Genomic DNA, 21,194 nt, shown 5'->3' on the forward strand with positions numbered 1-21,194 from the left:
CACTATTTTTTATTCTTTTGAGTAATTGTTGTAAAAGTCTTTTTAAATTAGCTTATCTCTAATGTTGTGATTAAGTTGTATTTAACAAAATTTAGCTTTTCCTTTCAGCAACTCAAAATGTTCACTAAGGGCAGGTGTGGTGGCTCACATCTGTAGTCCTAGCACTTTGGGAGGCCAAGGTGGGCGAATCACTTGAGGTTGGGGGTTTGAGACCAGCCTGGCCAACATGGCAAAACCATGTCTCTACTGAAAATACAAAAATTAGCCTGGTGTATTGGTGGCTGCCTATAATCCCAGGTACCCAGGAGGCTGTGGCATGAGAATCACTTGAACCCAGGAGGTACAGGTTGCAGTGAGCCAGGATCGCACCACTATACACCAGCCTGGGTAACAGAGCAAGACTTTGTCTCAAAAAAGTAAAAAAATAAAATCAAAGTGTTCATTAAGAACATTACCTCTTGGCCGGATGCAGTGGCTCATGCCTGTAATCCCAGCACTTTAGGAGGCCGAGGTGGGTGGATCACTTGAGGTCAGGAGTTCGAGACCAGCCTGGCCAACATGGGGAAACCCTGTCTTTACCAATAATACAAAAATTAGCCAGTGTGGTGGTGCATTCCTGTAATCCCAGCTACTCCAATGCTGAGGAAGGAGAATCACTTGTACCTGCGAGGTGGAGGTTACAGTGAGGCAAGACTGTGCCACTGCACTCCAGCCTGGGCAACAGAGTGAGACTTTGTCTCCAAAAAAAAAAAAACACATTACTTCTTACCCATGCCTGTCATATGGGCATACCTTGGTATTCCTTGTAGTGTTGCTTAATTACATCCTAATGTTCCCAGGCTACTGTGCTTGATGGACTGGTACACCACTTTAAGAGTAAGAAGTATATGCCAAGAGCCGTTTTGGGTCCCTCTATGTGCCATATCCGAGATTTCTTGGTGGCATCAATTTAGACACTTAATGATGTTCATTTGTGGACCTGGTCCTCCCCAGCACAAATTAGTGCTATCATGCTATGGTTCTGTTTCTTGATCTGGGGATGTGATGTCAACAACAGCGCTGGGACAAAATTGCCCTTAGATTAATGCACAGGCAACTCTGCTTTTCTTCAGATAGTGTTCCCTATATGCATCCTCAGAAAGGTCTTGCAGACAAAGTTTTTTGAATAAATAATATAAAACCAGGCCAGGCACGGTGGCTCACGCCTGTAATCCCAGCACTTTGGGAGGCCGAGGCAGGTGGATCACCTGCGGTCAGGAGTTATAGATCAGTCTGGCCAACATGGGTAAAAGCCCATCTCTACTAAAAATATAAAAAGTAGCTGGGCTTGGTGGCAGGCGCCTGTAATCCCAGCTACTCGGGAGGCCGAGGCAGGAGAATTGCTTGAACCCGGGAGGCGGAGGTTGCGGTGAGCCGAGATCGCGCCATCGCACTCCAGCCTGGGGGACAAGAGCGAGACTTCGTCTAAATAAATAAATACATACATACATACATACATACATACATACATACATACATCCGTCCGTCTGCCCATCCGTCTGTCCCAGCTGAGCGCAGTAGCTCACGTGTGTAATCCCAACACTTTGGGAGGACAAGGCAGGTGGATCATTTGAGGTCAGGAGTTTGAGACCACCCAGACCAACATGATGAAACCTCATCTCTACTAAAGATACAAAAAATTGCCGGGTGGCATGTGCCTGTAATCCCAGCTACTTGGGAGGCTGAGGCAGGAGAATCACTTGAATCTGGGAGGTGGAGGGTGCAGTAAGCTAAGATCATGCCACCGCACTGCAGCCTGGGCAACAGAGCAAGGCTCTCTCTCAAGTCAATCAGTCAATCCAATCAAACCAACCAAGTCCTGCTTCCACCTTTTTATGTTTTTTCCTCCTTATCACTTCCCATTTTTCTCCTTTCTATTCTGTGGTTCTGACACCTTCACTTAAAATCTGTTCTCTTTTGTTTCACTGCTGTTCTCTTTTGTTTCACTGCTGACTCTCTTTGCCTGATGGTTCCATCTAAAGTAGTTCTCAGCTCCTTCCCCCAGAATCTCCAATTGGATTCTACCACCCACATCACCTCCTTTCACCTCGGGAAGCAGTCCAATAACCTGTGGCTGCCCTAATACATCCATCAGCAATGTTACAGAAAACTGAGTTTTCAGTGGTTTGTAGTCATTGGCTTCAAGGCATGTCTGACTTCAAAATCGCAGCATAACATGGGTCACGATTTGTTCAGAGGTCCAGTTCATCTCGGCCCCAAAACCCCTGCCTATTTTGCCAATACAATCAAACATCCAAATGGCATTTCAGTGCAAAGCATCATAATCCTGGTGGACTGTGGCCGCCATGCCATTGACCATGCAGGTTCATCCATGTTTCTAGCCACAGTAATATGGTCGTCTGTGATAGTGTTGGAGATATGTCCAGCAAAACCAAATGCCGGTGTTTATTTGATTGGATTTCACGTTTCTTCCTAGGTAAACTTGGTGTTCTTAGTTGTAACCTCATGCTGTATTTATCTTTTGGTTAAGATTCCATTTTATGTTGAATGTATTTTTGTACCACTTAGCCCAGCATTTCATGCCAGTAGTACATTTTGATACTGAATGTATGTGCTTGCTTAGTTTTCTTGTTATTCCAAGATAAATACCACAAGGTTTTCTTTTCTTCTGTTTCTCATAATGTCTGGAGCGGTGGCTGCCCAGTTGGGTTATTTAAGCCTTCCAGGTCTAGTCAGGCCGAGATTTAGACTAGCTGGGAGAGCAGCTTCTAGCTTACATTAAGTGGAAGAAAGTAATAGAAGTCCATTTTTCTCCTATTCAAAAAAAATAAATTGCAAATATTAAAAGTCTAGCATTAAGAAAAATAGCAACCACTCTTTAAGCTGATATTTTCCCTGACTCATTTATATAAAATTATTCTGTACTGTGTTGAGGGGGATGTGTGTTTAAGTATGTATGCCTGAGTGCATGTATGTGTACATATTTTATTTCCTGTGAAGCCTACCATAAAACATTACATAAAGGCCACAATGTCAGTATAATTTAACTGTTATGATAAAATATATGCTGAATTCTATATAGAAATATTTATTAAGACAAATTGTTATGCTTATCCAAACATTGCTTATGCCAAATATTATTTTAGTACATAACATTACCATTCTAAGTTTTAAATACTCTACCTTTAAAAAAGAAACTCTACATTTTCTTATTATTTTAATCAATATATTTCATTATATGTCAGGCTTTTAAAAAAAATCCTCCCATGAATAATGACAGTTATGGATAACAACTGAGAAAAACATCCGTGAATCTGCCATGATACTAATAAATACAGAAGGAATGGAAAACTTATAGAAGCACTGTTTTGAAAGCTTCATAGTCATAATTGATTTAAGCAATAATAGTCGATGCTAAAACCATAGAGTAAAAATATATTGAAGAGTGGGATATTTATGTAGTCTCAAACTATTTCTTCACAGATTACTCATTAATGACTGAAAAAAATTCCAGTGGAGAAATCTGGCAAATTCCATCCCTAATCAAGAGATCAAAGTTATCACCGATTATAAGACACATTGACCCTTAGTGCCTCTGAATACACTGAGAAGGAAATCATTTTTGTACTTTTTCTGCTAAAAAAAAAAAAAAAATGCATAATCTGAATCTAAGCATGAGGAAACTATCAGACAGATCTTAATTGAAGGTTTGGATTGGTCTGGTTTCTTCCAAGATATCAGTGCCATGAAAGACCAAGGAAGATCCAGGGGCTGTTTCAGATTAAAGGAGACTAAAGACATACAACAACTAGATCCTGGATTGCCAAAAACAATTTTTTTATAAAACATCACTATGCAAAGAAATTGACCCATGACAGCCTGCTACAGGTCCATAGCAAGATGTACTTGCACCAAAATGTAAACATTATGTCACCGTGCACACTGTTGCATAGTTCAGCTGACATTTTTTCCTTAGCATGATGATGTTGATGAAGCTGTATGCTAATTTGCATTCTGGAGTTAAGTTCTTATCTCATCACAGGCTGGCATTAAACTTTCTGTGAGCTAGTCCCAGACTACAGACACACTTTGAGTAGTACTTGCAAAGGACAGTATTAGAAAAGTACTGTCAGTATTCAGTGTTTAGTCAGACTGGAATATGAAATGTATGTTACACAGTCATCATTGTTGCATTTCCTGAATTTGATAATAGTATTATGGTTATTTAAAAGGATGTCTTTGTTTCTAACAGACCCATGCTGAAATATTTACGGGTAAAGGGTCATGATGTCTGCAGCTTACTCGCAAATGGTTTAGCAAAAAGCTGTAATTCTGTGTGTGTGTGTGTGTGTGTGTGTGTGTGTGTGTGTGTGTGTGTGTGTTTATGTAGGGAGGGCATGCATGTAAATGTGGCAAAATGTTAAAAATTAGTGATTCTAGGTGAAAAGTATACTACTCTTGCTTTATGTGGGTTTAAAATTGTTTAAAAATTAAAAAGAATTAGGCCAGGCACAGTGGCTCACACTTGTAATCCCAGCACTTTGGGGGGCCGAGGTGGGTGGACCACAAAGTCAGGAGTTCAAGACCAGCCTGACCAATACAGTGAAACCCTGTCTCTACTAAAAATACAAAAATTAGCTGGGCATGGTGGTGCGTGCCTGTAGTCCCAGCTACTCGGGAGGCTGAGGCAGGAGAATCACTTGAACCTGGGAGTTGGAGGTTGCAGCAAGCCAAAATCAAGCCACTGCATTTCAGCCTGGGTGACAGAGTCTGTCTCAAAAAAAAAAAAAAAAAAAAATTAGAAGTGAGTTTTCTAGAGAAGCAGATCTCAGCCGTGTTATTGGTAATCATAGCACTGAATGCTTTGCTTAATGAACTTGGGCACCAGTTGAAAGTCTTGTTATGTGTGTGTTGCTGGACTTCTTACAAGCTCTGAGTTACTACTACTTCAGAGGATGGTCATAATCCTTGGTCCTGTGGTTTGCCTCTTTATCTGCACTTGACTCTGACTCTGGTCCTAGGTACTTGTATTGGGAGAAATAAATAAAACCATCTAATCTTTGCTTTCTGCTGAAAATCAGGTTTCCGAGCAGGAAATGGATGAAGTGATAGCACGCAGCACTTATCAGGAGAGCAAAGAGGCCAATTCCTCTCCTGGCTTAGGTACTGTAATCACACATTTTCATTCAACATTCAGAAGAGTTTCTCATTAAGTTCACCCATGGGGCACTCCCCAGTGCAGGATTATTGGATTTTTGTAATTACCAGGTTTGGCAAAAGTAGCTGTCAAAGACAGTCTATGCTTTCTCTTGGCTGCTACTTTTGATTTCTGCAGTTATTTAATGTGCTTCATTAAAGATCTAATCATGCATGCTTCTTATAGTGCTTTCACATAATTTGCAAAGGTAAGTTAGAAGCATTTCATGTATTTATGCTCGATTCATTTGAAATGCTAAAGATGAAAGGGAAGTGATAACCAGAATGTCAGTAGTTTGGTGGATGCAGAGTATTATCTACCAAAAAGCCTGAGATTTCTTTACAAGAATTAAAAAGTTTCCACTGAAAAAGGGTAATAGAGGTAGCAAAAATCATGATTTCTCTCTTGAGTGGAAAAATTCAGGCAGAGAAGGCTTGAGATAGTAGGAATTTCATATGAATTTAAAGTATGAAACATTGTATCAAGTCTTAAAAGTAAAGTTTCCTTTAGCATAGAAGCCTAAAGGGACTCTTCACACATTTCTGAGCTTGAGATTATACTGATGTTCAGATTGCTACCTGGGAGGAAAAGGAACTGAGCCACAAGTTTTTAGTTGTCAGAGGAAAAGGAAAGCGTAGGGTTTTTTGGCAATCATGAAATACCCTGATTATTTACATTCGTAATTAATATATTTGAAGTAGACACAGCCATCTTAGGCTCTTTATTCCACCAGTTTATCATCCCGACCTGCCTAAGAGCTGTGCTCTCATAATCCCAGCATTTCCACTTGATCATTTATAAAAGTTTATTAAGCCGTAATCCTCATGCCCAAAGTCCTTTTTGCTTCATGGCATATAGTTTAAATCCTGAGCCTTTTCACACTGCAGTTAAAAACTAAAATAGGGCCGGGCACGGTGGCTCAAGCCTGTAATCTCAGCACTTTGGGAGGCCGAGGCGGGCGGATCATGAGGTCAGGAGATCGAGACCATCCTGGCTAACATGGTGAAACCCCGTCTCTACTAAAACATACAAAAAACTAGCTGGGCGAGGTGGCGGGCGCCTGCAGTCCCAGCTACTGGGGAGGCTGAGGCAGGAGAATGGCGTGAACCCGGGAGGCGGAGCTTGCAGTGAGCTGAGATCGCGCCACTGCACTCCAGCCTGTGGGGGACAGAGAAAGACTCTGTCTCAAAAAAAAAAAAAAAACTAAAATAGATACTCAGTCTCTCCTCAATTCTTTCATGAGTTTCTTGGGTGTTCATTTGTTAATTCATCCTTCAATCCATTCAGCAATTATCACCGAACACTTAGTAGATACGAAGTACAATGTCCAGCTCTGGCCGGGCGCCATGGCTCACGCCTATAATCGCCGCACTTTGGGAGGCCAAGGTGGGCGGATCACCTGAGGTCTGGAGTTTGAGACCAGCCTGACCAACATGGAGAAACCCCATCTCTGCTAAAAATACAAAAGTAGCCAGGTGTGGTGGCACATGCCTGTAATCCCAGCTACTCAGGAGGCTGAGACAGGAGAATTGCTTGAACCCGGGAGGCGGAGGTTGCAGTGAGCCGAGATCATGCCATTGCAGTCCAGCCTGGGCAGCAAGAGTGCAACTCCATCTCAAAATAAATAAATGTCCATCTCCGTGGGGTCAGATCAGTCAACATTTCTGCTCTGTAGATTTAAGGAGGGATACAAGACACATCCACTCATACATTATATGATGTATATGAAAGTTGATGTGTGGGTGGGATAAAACACTTAGGAAATTCAGAAGAAATTGCTTCTAACTGGGATCATCATACAGGTAGTAGCATCTGAGTTAGGGCTTGAAGCATCATGGCAGATGGGATGGGGATGAGGATCAGGTACCCAGGCAGACTGCATGCACGTCTACCCCAGTGCATGCAGCCCATCATCAAGCAAAGGGACTTTGGTTTACTGTGTTTGCCACCTCCTTTTCTAGTTAAGGATGTAAGCCTACTTGTGACTTGAGCTTTATTGTTTTGACAATATGGTGACTTTTCCCTCCAACAGGTACCCCCTTGAAGAGTCCCTCTCTTGCAAAAAAGGTGAGTCAAGGTGAACTGCTACGTGCCTCCCTCAGCTGGACTACAAATCAATTCCTGGAGCCCGCAAGTCAAGCTGGAGGGCCCAGTCCCTGTTTCTGCCCATGAGTCATTTTTACCACTTTATACAGGAAAACACAACAATGCTCATTTGAGAATAGATGCAAACGTGTGTTTCTTTTGTTAAACACTTATCCAGGAAAAGAATAGAGCAACAAAATAAAAGAACTGAACTACAGTTTGCAAAAGAACTTTTCAAACTGCTCCATAATAAAGCAGCGTGAGTCGGGGCTTTAAGGAGGCCGTGGGATGTTCCTCAGCTAGGCTTTTGCTGAGTCTCAGTGCATCGGGGTGCAGGATTCAGACTCCCCTGGTTTTTGCTTACCACTTGACTAGACTGGTTGGCTTGAATCCCATTTGGCTTTCCCATCACATCCCCCCAGTGTTTTTCCTGGGATGGCTGATGTGCTGCTGCTGCGGCTTTTCCAATTATTGCCAAAAATTCAGCCAAAAAGAAAGAGTCTCTAGAAACATTGTCTGGCACCAGTCACCTTCTTATTCATTAGTTGTCCATTTAGCCATCCTAAGTAAATGGAGGTGAGTGTTTACTATCACAGCTATTTCAAGTGACCATGGATTAGAACAAAGTGTTCTTGGAAAGATAGGACGTAATAACCCTTGAAAATCTGCTTCTGCTGCATTTTCTTAGTCATCGGACGTTTTCTTCTTCAACAGGACTCCCTTATTTCTGAATCTGAACTCTCCCAGTACTTTGCCCACGATGTCCCTGGCCCCTTGTCCGACTTCATGGTGGCCGGTTCTGAGGACGAGGATCACCCAGGAAGTGGCTGCAGCACGTCGGAGGAGGGCAGCCTGCCTCCTAGCACCTCTAGTAAGCAGGGACGCCCCAGAGGGCCTGGGCTCTGCGTTCCAGTCTGCAGTGACTGGTTTCCACCTCTATGCTGGCGGCTACAATGGTTTAACTACCCTGGTGCTGTAAAATGAGAAAAGAGCTGGAGACCAGGCCAGGCACAGTGGCTCACACCTGTAATCCTAGCACTTGGGGAGGCCGAGGCAAGGGGATCACCTGAGGTCAGGAGTTCAAAACCAGTCTGGCCAACATAGTGAAACCGCATCTCTAGTAAAAATACAAAAATTAGCTGGGCCTGGTGGCACGTGCCTGTAATCCTAGCTACTCGGGAGGCTGAGGAGGGAGAATCATTTGAACCTGGGAGGCCAAGGTTACAGTTAGCTGAGATCGCGCCATTAGACAATGCTGTACCCTGAGAGTTTACTCTTGGAAAATGCAGCCCCTGTTAGTGACTGGCCACTCAGTTACTCACTAAACAGGCTGGATGCACATTCTATAGCCAGGTGGGTGGTGGCTAAACCAAACGTCCGTCCAATGCCATTTACATAATGTAGTCTTGAATTTTATGGCATCAAATCAGAGTGGGCAACCTGATGCCCTTACATTTTAGGGAATTCAGCCAAATTCCAGGTCCCTTCCCTCACCAGGCCCTAGCTTCCATTCTTGGTAGAAGGCTGTAAATTAAAGATTAAGAACTCAAAAGAGACATATTAGCAAAAGGTTTTGTTTTTTTTTTTTTAAATCTCATTGGTATATCTATTCAAGATAATATGAGATGATAATCTGATATGATCCATACCGATTTCTCAGACTTCTTCCTGCTGGTGAGGTTTCCTCTTCATTTCTAACATCTGAAGAAGAAAATCCCCTTGTTTTAGGAGAGGCAGGCGACGACCACCCTGGCTCATTCAGAGCTGTCGATGAGCTTGCTCTGTTCTTACAGAAACCTTCCAAGGTGCAAACGTGTAGTTTTTCACTACATTTAACAAGATATAAAAATCATTGCAGATTCAGATTGGCATTGTTCTAGAGTATCTCTGAGACATAGGATAGTTCAGGCTTCGCTGTACCACACTGCAAGCTCCCGTGCCTGTCAATCAAGCCTCCCTTTCTGCAGATGAAGGAAGGACCTCAAGGGGCCAAGAAGGCAGCCCAGGTGTGTGGGACATGTCATCATTCCCCGGGTATCCTCCTATGGAGGAATTCTCAGCAGCATTTAGGTTAAACCCTAACAATGTGTTAGATACCATGGGGGTGAAAGAACTAAGTTTCTGTCTTCCGACAGCACACATGTTTGAGTTAATCCAGAGGCTGGGATTTAAGAAAAGGGGTTGGGGGTAGGTCACTAGGGAAAAGAGAAAGAGGGCCACGCTGTCCACTCCGTGTAGCCTCCAGGAAGCCATGTTGCCCAGGCCTTGTGTCCAGTGGCTGAGGTTGTGTGTCTGGTGTCAGTGAATGTGGACATGCTTATGTGTAACGATGGGGTCAGATGATAAGACGGGGCCAAGCGAGAAGTTCACTTGACTTTTCTGTCCCCACCTCCACCAGCTCACAAGGAGCCTGGAAAAGCCAGAGCCAACAGCCTCGTGACTCTCGGGAGCCAGCGGGCCTCTGGGCTCTTCCACAAGCAGGTGACAGTTGCCAGACAAACCAGTCTTCCCGGAAGCCCACAGGCCCTCCGTAACCCTCTCCTCCGCCAGAGGAAGGTAGGCTGCTACGATGCCAACGATGCCAGTGATGAGGAAGAGTTTGATGGAGAAGGGGACTGCATTTCACTCCCAGGGGCCCTCCCGGCTCCCAGCAGGCCTCTGGCAGAGGATAACTCGAGGTGTGTCTTAATTTCCTCTTCCAAGGGCATGGACGTCCACAACCAAGAGGGACGACCCCAGAAAACACTGGTCAGCAAGGCCATTTCGGCGCCTCTTCTTGGCAGCTCAGTGGACTTAGAGGAGAGTATCCCAGAGGGCATGGTGGACACTCCTTCCCATGCAGCCAACCTCACGGCCTCTGCAAGGGCCCCCAAGGGGAGCCCTGGAAGCTGGTGGAAGAAGGAACTGACAGGATCAAGTTCTGCACCCAAATTGGAATACACAGTCCATACAGACAGCCAGAGTCCGATGAACACTGGGAGCCCCGGGTCCCCCCAGCAGAAGAATGCAGGCCTGGGCTCCAGGCACAGACCAGTGGCCAGGGTCAGCCCCCACTGCAAGAGATCTGAGGCTGAGGCCAGGCCCAGTGGCTCAGAGACAGTGAACCTGACTGGCAGAGCCAATGATCCATGCGATGTGGACTCGAGAGTCCAGGCCACTTCTGTCAAAGTGACTGTCACTGGCTTTCGGCCAGGTGGAGCTATGGAGAAGGTAACTGACTTTCTCTTAGTTACTTGGAATGGAAGTACATGAATATGTGTGAGTGAAGATGGAGTCTGTTGTAAAGCATGGGGAAGCTGCCAGTGGGAACGGATGATGGCTGGAGAATTCTTTCAACAGAGTCAATCACTTAAATACCTGGACTGCTTGGGAGCTTTTTTTTTTTGGAGATGGGGTTTTGCTCTGTCACCCAGCCTGGAGTACAGTGGTGCAATCTCAGCTCACTGCAACCTCTGCCTCCCAGGTTCAAGCGATTCTCCTGTCTCAGCCTCTCGAGGAGCTGGGACTATAGGTGCACACCACCACACCCGGCTAATTTTTGTATTTTTTAGTAGAGACAGAGTTTCACCATATTGGTCAGGCTGGTCTCGAACTCCTGGCCTCAGGTGATCCACCTGCCTCGGCCTCCTGAAGTGCTGGGGTTACAAGCCTGAGCCACCGTGCCCGGCCAAGGGAGTTTATGAATGTATCAGCAGTTGTTAGTCATGAGATCATTTGGCCCAAAGTTACTATAGCATCCCTGTCTTACCTGTACACAGCGCCTGTGGCCGATGATGGAAAGGCAGTGTGGCGCAGGGAAAGTAAAACCCTGGGCCTGGCATGGGCTCCACCGCTGACAAGTTGGCACTGGTCGAGTGACAACTTGGACAAGTTACTGAACATTTCTAAGCTTAGTTCTCTGGGCTGGTGCTTTCTGCCTTGGTCATCTCACAGAGCTGGAGGAACCATCAAATACATGTTAAGAGTGATTCCCTCCAGCTGATAAGGTTATAAATGATCCTTATGTTTTTCCAAATTGCTGCATTGGTTATATATAATTATAGCCACTCATAACCTTGCTGAGTGGAATGTATAATGCACCACATTAAATGCAAGTTAATGTTGGTTACGTTACTACTTGGTTACGAGTATGTTAGAATTATCAAATTGTTCATTTTTTGAAATTTTCAATATATCTCTACTTTATCAAGGAGAGAGTACAAGAAATCAATGTTGTTTAGACTCTCCTTAACATAAATAACCTCTCTTGGTCTCTCTCTGAACAAAGAACCTGAGATGACTTATAAAGCCATAGTATTAAAGATGTGTTTTCAAGCGGTTTATATAAACATATATGTAAATAGACCTGGAAAATGATAAGTCATAAAAACTATACCAGGCAAAAGCCTTTTTTTAACCTTATTTTTAATAGAAATGCACATCTTTTTTCCTTCTCAAATATCATATTTTACCTGCAACCACTACCTGTGTTTTAAAATATAGTTTGGCCATTGGGTAAATTTCTTCTTTTAAAAAGTATCGGCCGGGCACAGTGGCTCACGCCTGTAATCCCAGCACTTTGGGATGCTGAGGTGGGTGGATCACCTGAGGTCAGGAATTCAAGACCAGCCTGGCCAACATGGCAAAACCGTCTCTACTAAAAATACAAAAATCAGTCAGGTGTGGTGGTGTGCACCTGTAATCCCAGCTACTCGGGAGTCTGAGGCAGGAGAATCGCTTGAAGCTGGGAGGTGGAGGTTGCAGTGAGCTGAGATCGTGCCACTGCACTCCAGCCTGGGCGACAGAGCAAGACTCCATCTCAAGAAAAAAAAAAAATAATAATAATCACAAGTTTTGGATAACTGTATAAAGGCAAATTAGGATGTTTATTCATAATAATTTGTATCTATTAAAATAAGAGCTTTTATAATTCTAAATTCATACTCTCAGAACTGTTGAGCAGCATTTGAAACTTGTACACAAGACTAATCTTTCTCATAAAAATTTTAGTTACAAAATTTGATTTTATTTATATCTGAGAAAGAAAATAGAATGAATTGCGATAAAGTATATATCCTCAAATATTGGAAGAAAAAACCTTCCTCTTTTGGTAAATGAGTTATATTCTGTTTTTATTTACTACTTGATTTAAATTGAAGTGAAATTCATATAACATGAAATTAACCCTTTTGAAATGCACAATTCAGTGGCACTTAGTACATTCACAATGCAATATGACCCACCACCTCTGTCTAGTTCTGAAACTCCTCTACTGTTTTTATGTTACATTTGTGTTACTAATACATAGAAAATGAACTGAGTTAAACCCTATGTAGGTTTCCCTCCATTGGTAACTGACGTTTTGTGAAATGATTTCTTACCAAAGCTGCTGAAAGACACATTATCCCTTTCACCTCTGTGCTCTGCTGCCACCTTTGGGCCACTTTATGACTCACAATGGATAAGTTTCACATGAATCTGATTTAACTGTTAGTTTTAGAATTTCATTGCATTAGATGTTAGGTAGAAGAAAGGAAGAGAAAGTAATGGATACTTAGCCAAAGTGAAGTCTTGAAATATGAAATGTCAATTTTGTTTATCCAGATTCATTCATTCCCTCACTACCAAACTAAGGAGTTTGTTTTATAGTCTTGGATATCTCTATGCAATATAATAATATCTTACATCTGTCTAGCCTTATATGTGCTGTTTTTATAATTGTTCTCATTTAACCGTCTTCTTTTAACCTCCATGCGTAAGACTGGGAATGTTTTATCCCCATTTTAGAGTTGAAAAAATGGAGGCTTGGGGAAGAATGATAAGACCATTTAATTCCTAGCAGACCTTAAACCCACAGTCTGGATCTGCTGGCTCCTAGTCCAGGGCCCCTTTGCCTTTTCCTAAACTAGCTCTGCTCTCTGTATATGAGCTCACGGTGCAGAAAGCCTGAAAGCTGTTTCAAGTGGCTTGTGGTTGTCATTGTTTGCCAGGAATCTCTGGGAAAGCTGACCACTGGAGATGCTTGTGTCCCTACCAACTGTGAACTAGCCAGTGCTCTGTCCCATCCGGATACCAGCCATCTCACAGAGAACCTGCCCGAAGCTGCACCAGAGCTGGGGCAACAACCCATGACTGGTAAGATTATTTTCCCATTTGTTAAACTTAAAGATGGGTGGGGAGATACCCTAATGAAACCATTATACAGACCGGGTGCGGTGGCTCACACCTGTAATCCCAGCACTCTGGGAGGCCGAGGCGGCGGGTCACTTGAGGTCAGGAGTTTGAGACTAGCCTGGCCAACATGGCGAAACCCCATCTCTACTAAAAATACAAAAATTAGCTGGGCATGGTGGCGCGCACCTGTAATCCCAGCTACTAGGGAGGCTGAGGCAAGAGAATCACTTGAACTGGGTAGGTGGAGGTTGCAGTGAGCTAAGATGGCACCATTGCACTCCATCCTAGGCGACGAGAGCAATACTCCATCAAAAAATATTATAATAATAAAGCATTATACATAGATAATTTTTAGGAGAAAAATCTTTTACACAAATTAATATTTAAATACTGCCTGCATTTAGCACCTTTACTAGATCATTGTGCCTAAACTCATCGTTTTCATGCCATGTTGAATACATCCAATTTCAGTGAATTGACCCTTTTTACCCTTTTCTGACACCAACAAGACATAAGATGAATCAAAAGGACTTCCCACCCATCAAAATCTCAGCACTCTGCCTATGTGAAATCAAATGCACTGAGAAATGGCAACAAAAACCTCCACAAAGGACAAGTGAAATGATACTGAAAAACCACATATAAGTGTTGATGAGCGATTAAGTAACATCATGGAGGCAGAAATCATCTCAGTATTTATTTAGGGGCCAGGCACAGTGGCTCATGCCTGTAATCCCAGCACTTTGGGAAGCTGAGGCAAGTGGATCACAAGGTCAGGAGTTCAAGACCAGCCTGGCCAACATGGAAACCCTGTCTCTACTAAAAAGACAAAAACATTAGCCATGCTTGGTGGCAGGCACTTGTAATCCCAACTACTCAGGAGACTGAGGCAGTAGAATTGCTTGAACCTGGGAGGTGGAGGTTGCAGTGAGCCAAGATCATGCCATTGTACTCTAGCCTGGGCTACACAGCAAAACTCTTGTCTCAAAAAAAAAAAAAAAAAAAGGAGGAAATTAGTCAGGTGTGGTGGCCTGTGGCTGTCCTTGGAGGCTAAGACAGGAGGGTTACTTGAACCTAGGAGTTTGAGACTGCAGTGAGCTATGATCATGCCACTACACTCCAGCCTGGGTGACAGATCTAGACCCAATCTCTGGGGGAAAAAAAAGTATGTGTGGGGTTGTGTGTGTGTAAAATTTGGCTATCCATCATCTAGTAGTTGCACAAAATAATATTGTAAAACATGATTTTTTAAAATCAAGCTGAATTAAGCGACTTTGCTTCCTTGTTAGTGGAGACCTTTATTGAAAATTGGGATTCTGGCTGGGTGCGGTGGCTCATGCCTGTAATCCCAGCACTTTAGGATGCCAAGGTGGGCGGATCACTTGAGGTCAGGAGTTCAAGACCAGCCTGGCCAACATAGTGAAACCTTGCCTCTACTAAACATAAAAAAATTAGTGGGTGTGGTGGTGCACGCCTGTAATCCCAGGTACTCAGGAGGCTGAGACACGAGAATTGCTTGAACCTGGGAGGCAGAGGTTGCAGTGAGCTGAGATTGTGCCATTGCACTGCACTCCAGCCTGGGGGACAGAGTGAGACTCTATCTCAAAAAAAAAAAAAAAAAAAAGAGAGAAAGGAAATTTGGATTCTAAACTTGCACTCTGTGGGTAGGGGACCCTCTTCTCAGTGGCTGGTGATAACTGTGATCCCACTTGTCGAGCTCTGTGGGAGTCCCGGCAGTCCTCCGCAGCTTTCAGCTGGTTGTTACTGTCTCAGCACCTGCCTTCTGATTGGTTAGCAAACTACGGTGGTAGACAGAAAAAAGATAGCCTTACTTATTAGGGCTGTCCTATAAAATAAAAATATGGGCCGGGCACGGTGGCTCACACCTGTAATCCCAGCACTTCGGGAGGCTGAGGCAGGTGGATCCCTGAGGTCAGGAGTTCGAGACCAGCCTGGCCAACATGGTGAAACTCAGTCTCTACTAAAAATACAAAACAAAATTAGCTGGGCATGGTGGCAGGCGCCTGTGATCCCAGCTACTCAGGAGGCTGAGGCAGGAGAATCATTTGAACCCAGGAGGCGGAGGTTGCAGTGAGCCGAGATCGCGCCACTGTACTCCAGCCTGGGCAAAAAGAATGAGAGTCCATCTCAAAAAATAAAAGAAAAAAAAAGGAAAACCTCAGAATATCTACCCCATACCCTGATGGCTACTCACAGAAAAAAATACAGGCCCCTGAGGTCTTTGTTCTGCGATCCGAGGCTCTTGGTTCCTTTGTTAGTGATGAGGCTGTTACTGTGGTTTCTGGTTTGTCTTTTGGGTTCACATTTACTTGCTGAACAAACACAGGCATTTTTTTGTTAGCAATTTGACTTTACTGCAAAATGTGTTAAAAAGGGTTCTATTTGGCCGGGCGCGTTGGCTCACACCTGTAATCCCAGCACTTTGAGGGACCGAGGTGGGCGGATCATGAGGTCAGGAGATGGAGACCATCCTGGCTAACACGGTGAAACCCCATCTGTACTAAAGATACAAAAAAGTTAGCCGGGCATGGTGGTGGGTGCCTGTAGTCCCAGCTACTCGGAAGGCTGAGGCAGGAGAATGATGTGAACCTAGGAGGTGGAAGTTGCAGTGAGTCGAGATTGTGCCACTGCACTCCAGCCTGGGCCACAGAGCAAGACTCTGTCTCATTAAAAAAAAAAAAGGAGGGGGTTCTATTTGAGGGAGATGAAGTTACACTGAGGCAGCCTTCAATGTCACCTTTGAAAGTAAGGCTTCATTTGAGGCCAGCATCTTCATACATTTTAAGAGTGCATGTTCTACATAATAGTCCTCTGGAAGTTTTCTTGGAATCCAGATTTGCTTTGGAATAGAAGAGGGTTCGCAAAGGGCTGTTTTTTTTTTTTTTTCACTAAACCAACATTTCCTACTTGCAACTTCATGCAGAACATTTGCTTTCCTGCCACCGAGGAATTTCTTACTCTAGGTAGGCCAGTTTTTGTCAATACTGAGGGTTTCATCGGTGATAGAAAATGTGGTACATATACACCACGGAATACTAGGTAGGCGGCCATAAAAAGCAATGAGATCATGTCCTTTGCAGGGACATGGATGGAGCTGGAAGCCATTATCCTCAGCAAACACACACAGAAACAGAAAACCAAACACCGCATATTCTTACTTATAAGTGGGAGCTGAACAATGAGAGCACATGGACACAGGGAGGGGAACAACACACACTGGAGCCTGTTGGGGATGGGGTGGTGGGGGGCGGGAAAGCATCAGGATCAATACCTAACGCATGTGGGGCTTGATACCTAGGCCACGGGCTGACAGGTGCAGCAAACCACAATGGTTTGCTATGTAACAACACATTTACCTATGTAACAAACCTGCACATCCTGCACATGTATCCGAAAACTTAAAAAAAAAAAAAAAACACTGCGGTTTGTACCTTAAGTAAGTGGGTGTCTGTGTGTCAAGTGCTCTTCTGTTATAGTTAGCGTAGGAAGAATTTCATCTCCCAGCCCCGGGCTCCCTGGAGCTCTGTGCACCTCTGTGACTGTACTGACCCTGGCAGGTGCAGGTGTTTGGATGCTTTTCTGCCTCGCCCTCTGGATTTCCCACAGATAATGAACCTTGAGAAAGGTGCAGCTGTGTGTCCCTTACACCCACTGAGCAGCCAGGAATGCTAGACCAGGAACTGATTATATTTAACAGGCAATAATATATGTGCTGTATTTAATTAACATGTCGAAACATAATATATTAGTTACCATTTAATTCTTTTAGGGTCCTTGTCAGGAGTTGCAATGACACACTGGCACCCTCGAGGGCTTTTGGGGTGTATCTGAAATATTCGATTACCTGATCGCTAAAAGATTTTAGAGGTTCTGTCTCCTTTTGTTAGATATTTCTCTCTCCTTCCCAATGAAAAGGGTATCTGTGACCAGTTGGTCCTGCTGAGTACTCGAGTGCTGGTAGCAGTTCTTCTTCCAGTGTTACTACAATAGCTTAGCTGCTTTCCAATATGTAAGAAGGATGTTCTTCAAAACATCTGTTTTTTTTTGTTTGTTTGTTTGTTTTTTTGAGACAGAGTCTCCCTGTGTCACCCAGGCTGGAGTACAATGGCATGATCTCGGCTCACTGCAACCTCTGCCTCCGGGGTTCAAGCGATTCTCCTGCCTCAGCCTCCTGAGTAGCTTGGATTACAGGCGCCCACCACCACGCTCGGCCAATTTTTGTGTTTTTAGTAGAGACGGGGTTTCACTATGTTGGCCAGGCTGGTCTCGAACTCCTGATCTCAAGTGATCCGCCTGCCTCAGCCTCCCAAAGTGCTGGGATTGCAGGCATAAGCCGCTGCGCCTAGCCAAAACATATCTTTTTTTAAACGGAAATATCCAAAAATACATAAATGATCAAAGAAGGAATACCTTATCATTAAAAAAAAAATCCTCCTTAATATTCCAAAATGACCCGTACACCGCACGGTGGTTAAGCACACGGGTGCATACGCAGGCTGCCAGGGCTTAGATCTGAGCCCCAACATTTGACCAGGGAAGGGACCTGGATTAGTCACTGTTGTCCTAAGTTACACACCTTATGGGGTTTTGAGGAAGAATCAATGACATTTTCATGTATAGCATTTGAAACACAATCTAGTACCTAATATGTTGAATAAGTTATATTATGTGTGTGTATGTGATTTTGCTAAGAGAAACATGCATGTATTTATCTGCCTAGTATATAATACACATTCAATAAGATACATGTGTGTGTATATATGTGTGTGTATGTATATCTACACACATGATTTTCTTAAGAAAGTTTTAGAAACTTTAGAAACACAGGAGCAAATGGCCGGCCAAGATGCGTTGATGGTGAGGTCTGATTTTGAGAGCCATTTAGCTCTGTGGCAGCAATTGACTCTGTCTGTTAAAGGGTGGCTCTTGGAAACTGGAACGAGAGGAGGAGGTAGCTGTTGGAAAAGCTGTCAGAGCTGTTGTGAGAAGCTGAAGCAGTGTGGGGAATCCAGGCCCCTTGATTGTCACTAAATGTTTAACTCTGTTATGAACGGGATACATGTTTATTCTAGAAACTTAAAAAATTACAATTGAGAGGGAAGTTTTGAAAGATAGCATAGAAATCACCTAAGCCCAAGGAAAAAACCTCTGTTAATATTTTGGTCTGTATCGTTTGAGTCTTGTGTGTATATGGGTGTGAATAAATGTATAGTCCTGTGCTTTTTTTGTCTTTTTGCAAAAAAAAAAAAAAAACACTGTGGTAGTCACCAGTACCTGACAACCTTTTTAAACCTCATATATCCACAGAAAATAATATTTGAGCAGCCTCCTGGCGTCAGTAAGACTGCTCCTGAGCCCATGGGCCTGACCAGCAGGCTGTCCCTTGCACTGACAACTCGGGTGTCCTCACACCCATAGCCTACTCTAGGAAACCGCACTGCTAGCCTGCAGGCCCTTCCATACCCGATGTCATCTGGAGAGGCTGCTGGACCCTCCACCCCACAGATGTGCTGTAATGGAGTCAGCCTTCCTCCCATGATTGGTTTCCAGAGGAAAGGTGGTCTTGAAAGGCGACAACCAAAGGCTGTCTCAGTGTAATCTCATCTCCCTCAAATGAAGACCTTTTAAGTTACAGAATTTGCAATAAAGTCAAATTGCTAACATGAATGACCTGTTCAGGTTTATTCAGTGAGCGAATATGAAATGTATTTATTTATTTTTGAGACGGAGTCTCGCTCTGTCACTCAGGCTGGATGGAGGGCAGTGGCTCAATCCCGGCTCACTGCAACCTCCGCCTCCCAGGTTCAGGCAGTTCTCCTGCCTCAGCCTCCTGAGCGGCTGGGATTACCGACGTGTGCCACCACACCCAGCTAATTTTTGTATTTTGAGGCCGAGGTGGGCAGATCACGAGATCAGGAGTTCGAGACCAGCCTGGCCAATATGGTGAAACCCCGTCTCTACTAAAAATACAAAAATTAAGGCCGGGCGCGGTGGCTCACACCTGTAATCCCAGCACTTTGGGAGGCCGAGGCGGGCGGATCACGAGGTCAAGAGATTGAGACCATCGTGGCTAATCCAGTGAAACCCTGTCTCTACTAAAAAATACAAAAAACTAGCTGGGCGAGGTGGCAGGCACCTGTAGTCCCAGCTACTCGGGAGGCTGAGGCAGGAGAATGGAATGAACCCGGGAGGTGCAGCTTGCAGTGAGCTGAGATCCAGCCAGTGCACTCCAGCCTATTTCACCATGTTGGCCAGGCTGGTTTTGAACTCCTGACCTCAAGTGATCTGCCTGCCTCAGCGTCCCAAAGTGCTGGGATGACAGGCATGAACCACCACCCATGGCCTGAATATGATATTTAAAAACAGACTTTAAATCCCCTCCTTTTGTGTCATTGCTACTCCCCCCCACCACCCTCACTACCGCCCATATTTGCTGTTACCAGAAGCAGGAATGTTACGTTTAAGGGGGAGTTCAAAAAAGGTTTAGCAGAGAAGGAAAAGAGCATGTGGCTTTGAGTCTTGGCAGACTCCTGGCCTTCCACAGTGGGCCTGGAAAGCTGGTCTCCATGGGGGTCTCGACGATCCAACCTTGTTATTGCCAAGGGCTCTCCACGCAGAGGCCACATGGTCAGGGTTTAGGCAGTAGCATGGGCTATGGAGCCAGCTTCCTGGGGCAGCCGCTGGCTCTGCCACCTGTGAACTCTGTGACCTCAGAAACATCACTTAACCACGCTGTTTCTCTGTCCTCATCCTTCCAATGCAGATGGTCACAGGACATACCTCAGTGTTAGGAGGAAAAATTAAACATACGCAAAACTTTTAGGACAGTGTTAACTCCTTAATTATTGGAAAACCTCTTAGCACAATGCTGAGTCCTAATAATTAGTTCTTAATGATTCACATAGCAGTGTCAGGAGGTTACAAAAGTGCAATTAAGATGATTTATGTGTGAGCTGTGGAACGAACATAATATTTGGGGTAAAGTTGATTTGACTGACTTCTCAAACCAAGAGCTTTCATGGAACTTCATTTTTCACTCCAACCTCAGACCCATAGTTCCTAAGAAAATAGCTTTGTTCTTTTTGATGCCAGATTTTTTTTCCCTGTTGCAAGATGCTGTGTTTCTGAGGTGGAAGATTAGCCCAAGACTATGCAGGGCCTCACGAAGAGGCACTTTCAGGGCCGGGCGCGGTGGCTCACGCCTGTAATCCCAGCACTTTGGGAGGCCGAGGCGGGCGGATCACAAGGTCAGGAGATCGAGACCACGGTGAAACCCCGTCTCTACTAAAAATACAAAAAATTAGCCGGGCGCGGTTGTGGGCGCCTGTAGTCCCAGCTACTCGGGAGGCTGAGGCAGGAGAATGGCGTGAACCCGGGAGGCGGAGCTTGCAGTGAGCCGAGATCGCGCCACTGCTCTCCAGCCTGGGCTGGGCGACAGAGCGAGACTCCGTCTCAAAAAAAAAAAGAGGCACTTTCAGGACTGAGTGGCTGTTGGATCCCCCCTCCTAGATGGCTTCCCACTGTCCACCGGCACACATCCCCTTGCCCTGCCACCTCCAAGATTTTAGGCTTTTTCTTGCTTCTCTGCTTTCATTCTGTTGCCTTTTTTTTTTTTTTTTTTTTTTTGGAGTCTTGCTCTGTTGCCCAGGCTTGAATGCAGTAGCGCAGTCTCAGCTCACTGCCCTCTACCTCCCAGGTTCAAGTGATCCTTGTGCCTCAGCCTCCCAAGTAGCTGAGA

General features: G+C 44.5%; 1 protein-coding gene across 14 annotated transcripts in view; it reads left to right on the forward strand.

Moving 5' to 3' along the window:
- The window catches only part of PDZD2 (PDZ domain containing 2), a 480,351-nt gene that overhangs the window by 433,391 nt on the left and 25,766 nt on the right, over positions 1 to 21,194 (forward strand). For 13 of the 14 annotated variants that reach the window (XR_012413605.1, XR_012413604.1, XM_073993248.1 and 10 more), the window contains 5 exons: positions 5,082 to 5,163; positions 7,230 to 7,264; positions 7,997 to 8,153; positions 9,681 to 10,492; positions 13,252 to 13,396. Coding sequence is in view for 12 of the 14 variants with exons in the window: in XM_073993248.1 (XP_073849349.1) it covers positions 5,082 to 5,163; positions 7,230 to 7,264; positions 7,997 to 8,153; positions 9,681 to 10,492; positions 13,252 to 13,396 (1,231 nt within the window). In the remaining 2 variants the exon portion in view is untranslated. Of the gene's footprint in view, positions 1 to 5,081; positions 5,164 to 7,229; positions 7,265 to 7,996; positions 8,154 to 9,140; positions 9,289 to 9,680; positions 10,493 to 13,251; positions 13,397 to 21,194 lie in introns of those variants that run through there. The other variant, XM_073993256.1, reaches the window with a different exon arrangement.

Source organism: Macaca fascicularis, chromosome 6, assembly GCF_037993035.2.
Source record: "Macaca fascicularis isolate 582-1 chromosome 6, T2T-MFA8v1.1".
Classification (NCBI taxonomy): domain Eukaryota; kingdom Metazoa; phylum Chordata; class Mammalia; order Primates; family Cercopithecidae; genus Macaca; species Macaca fascicularis.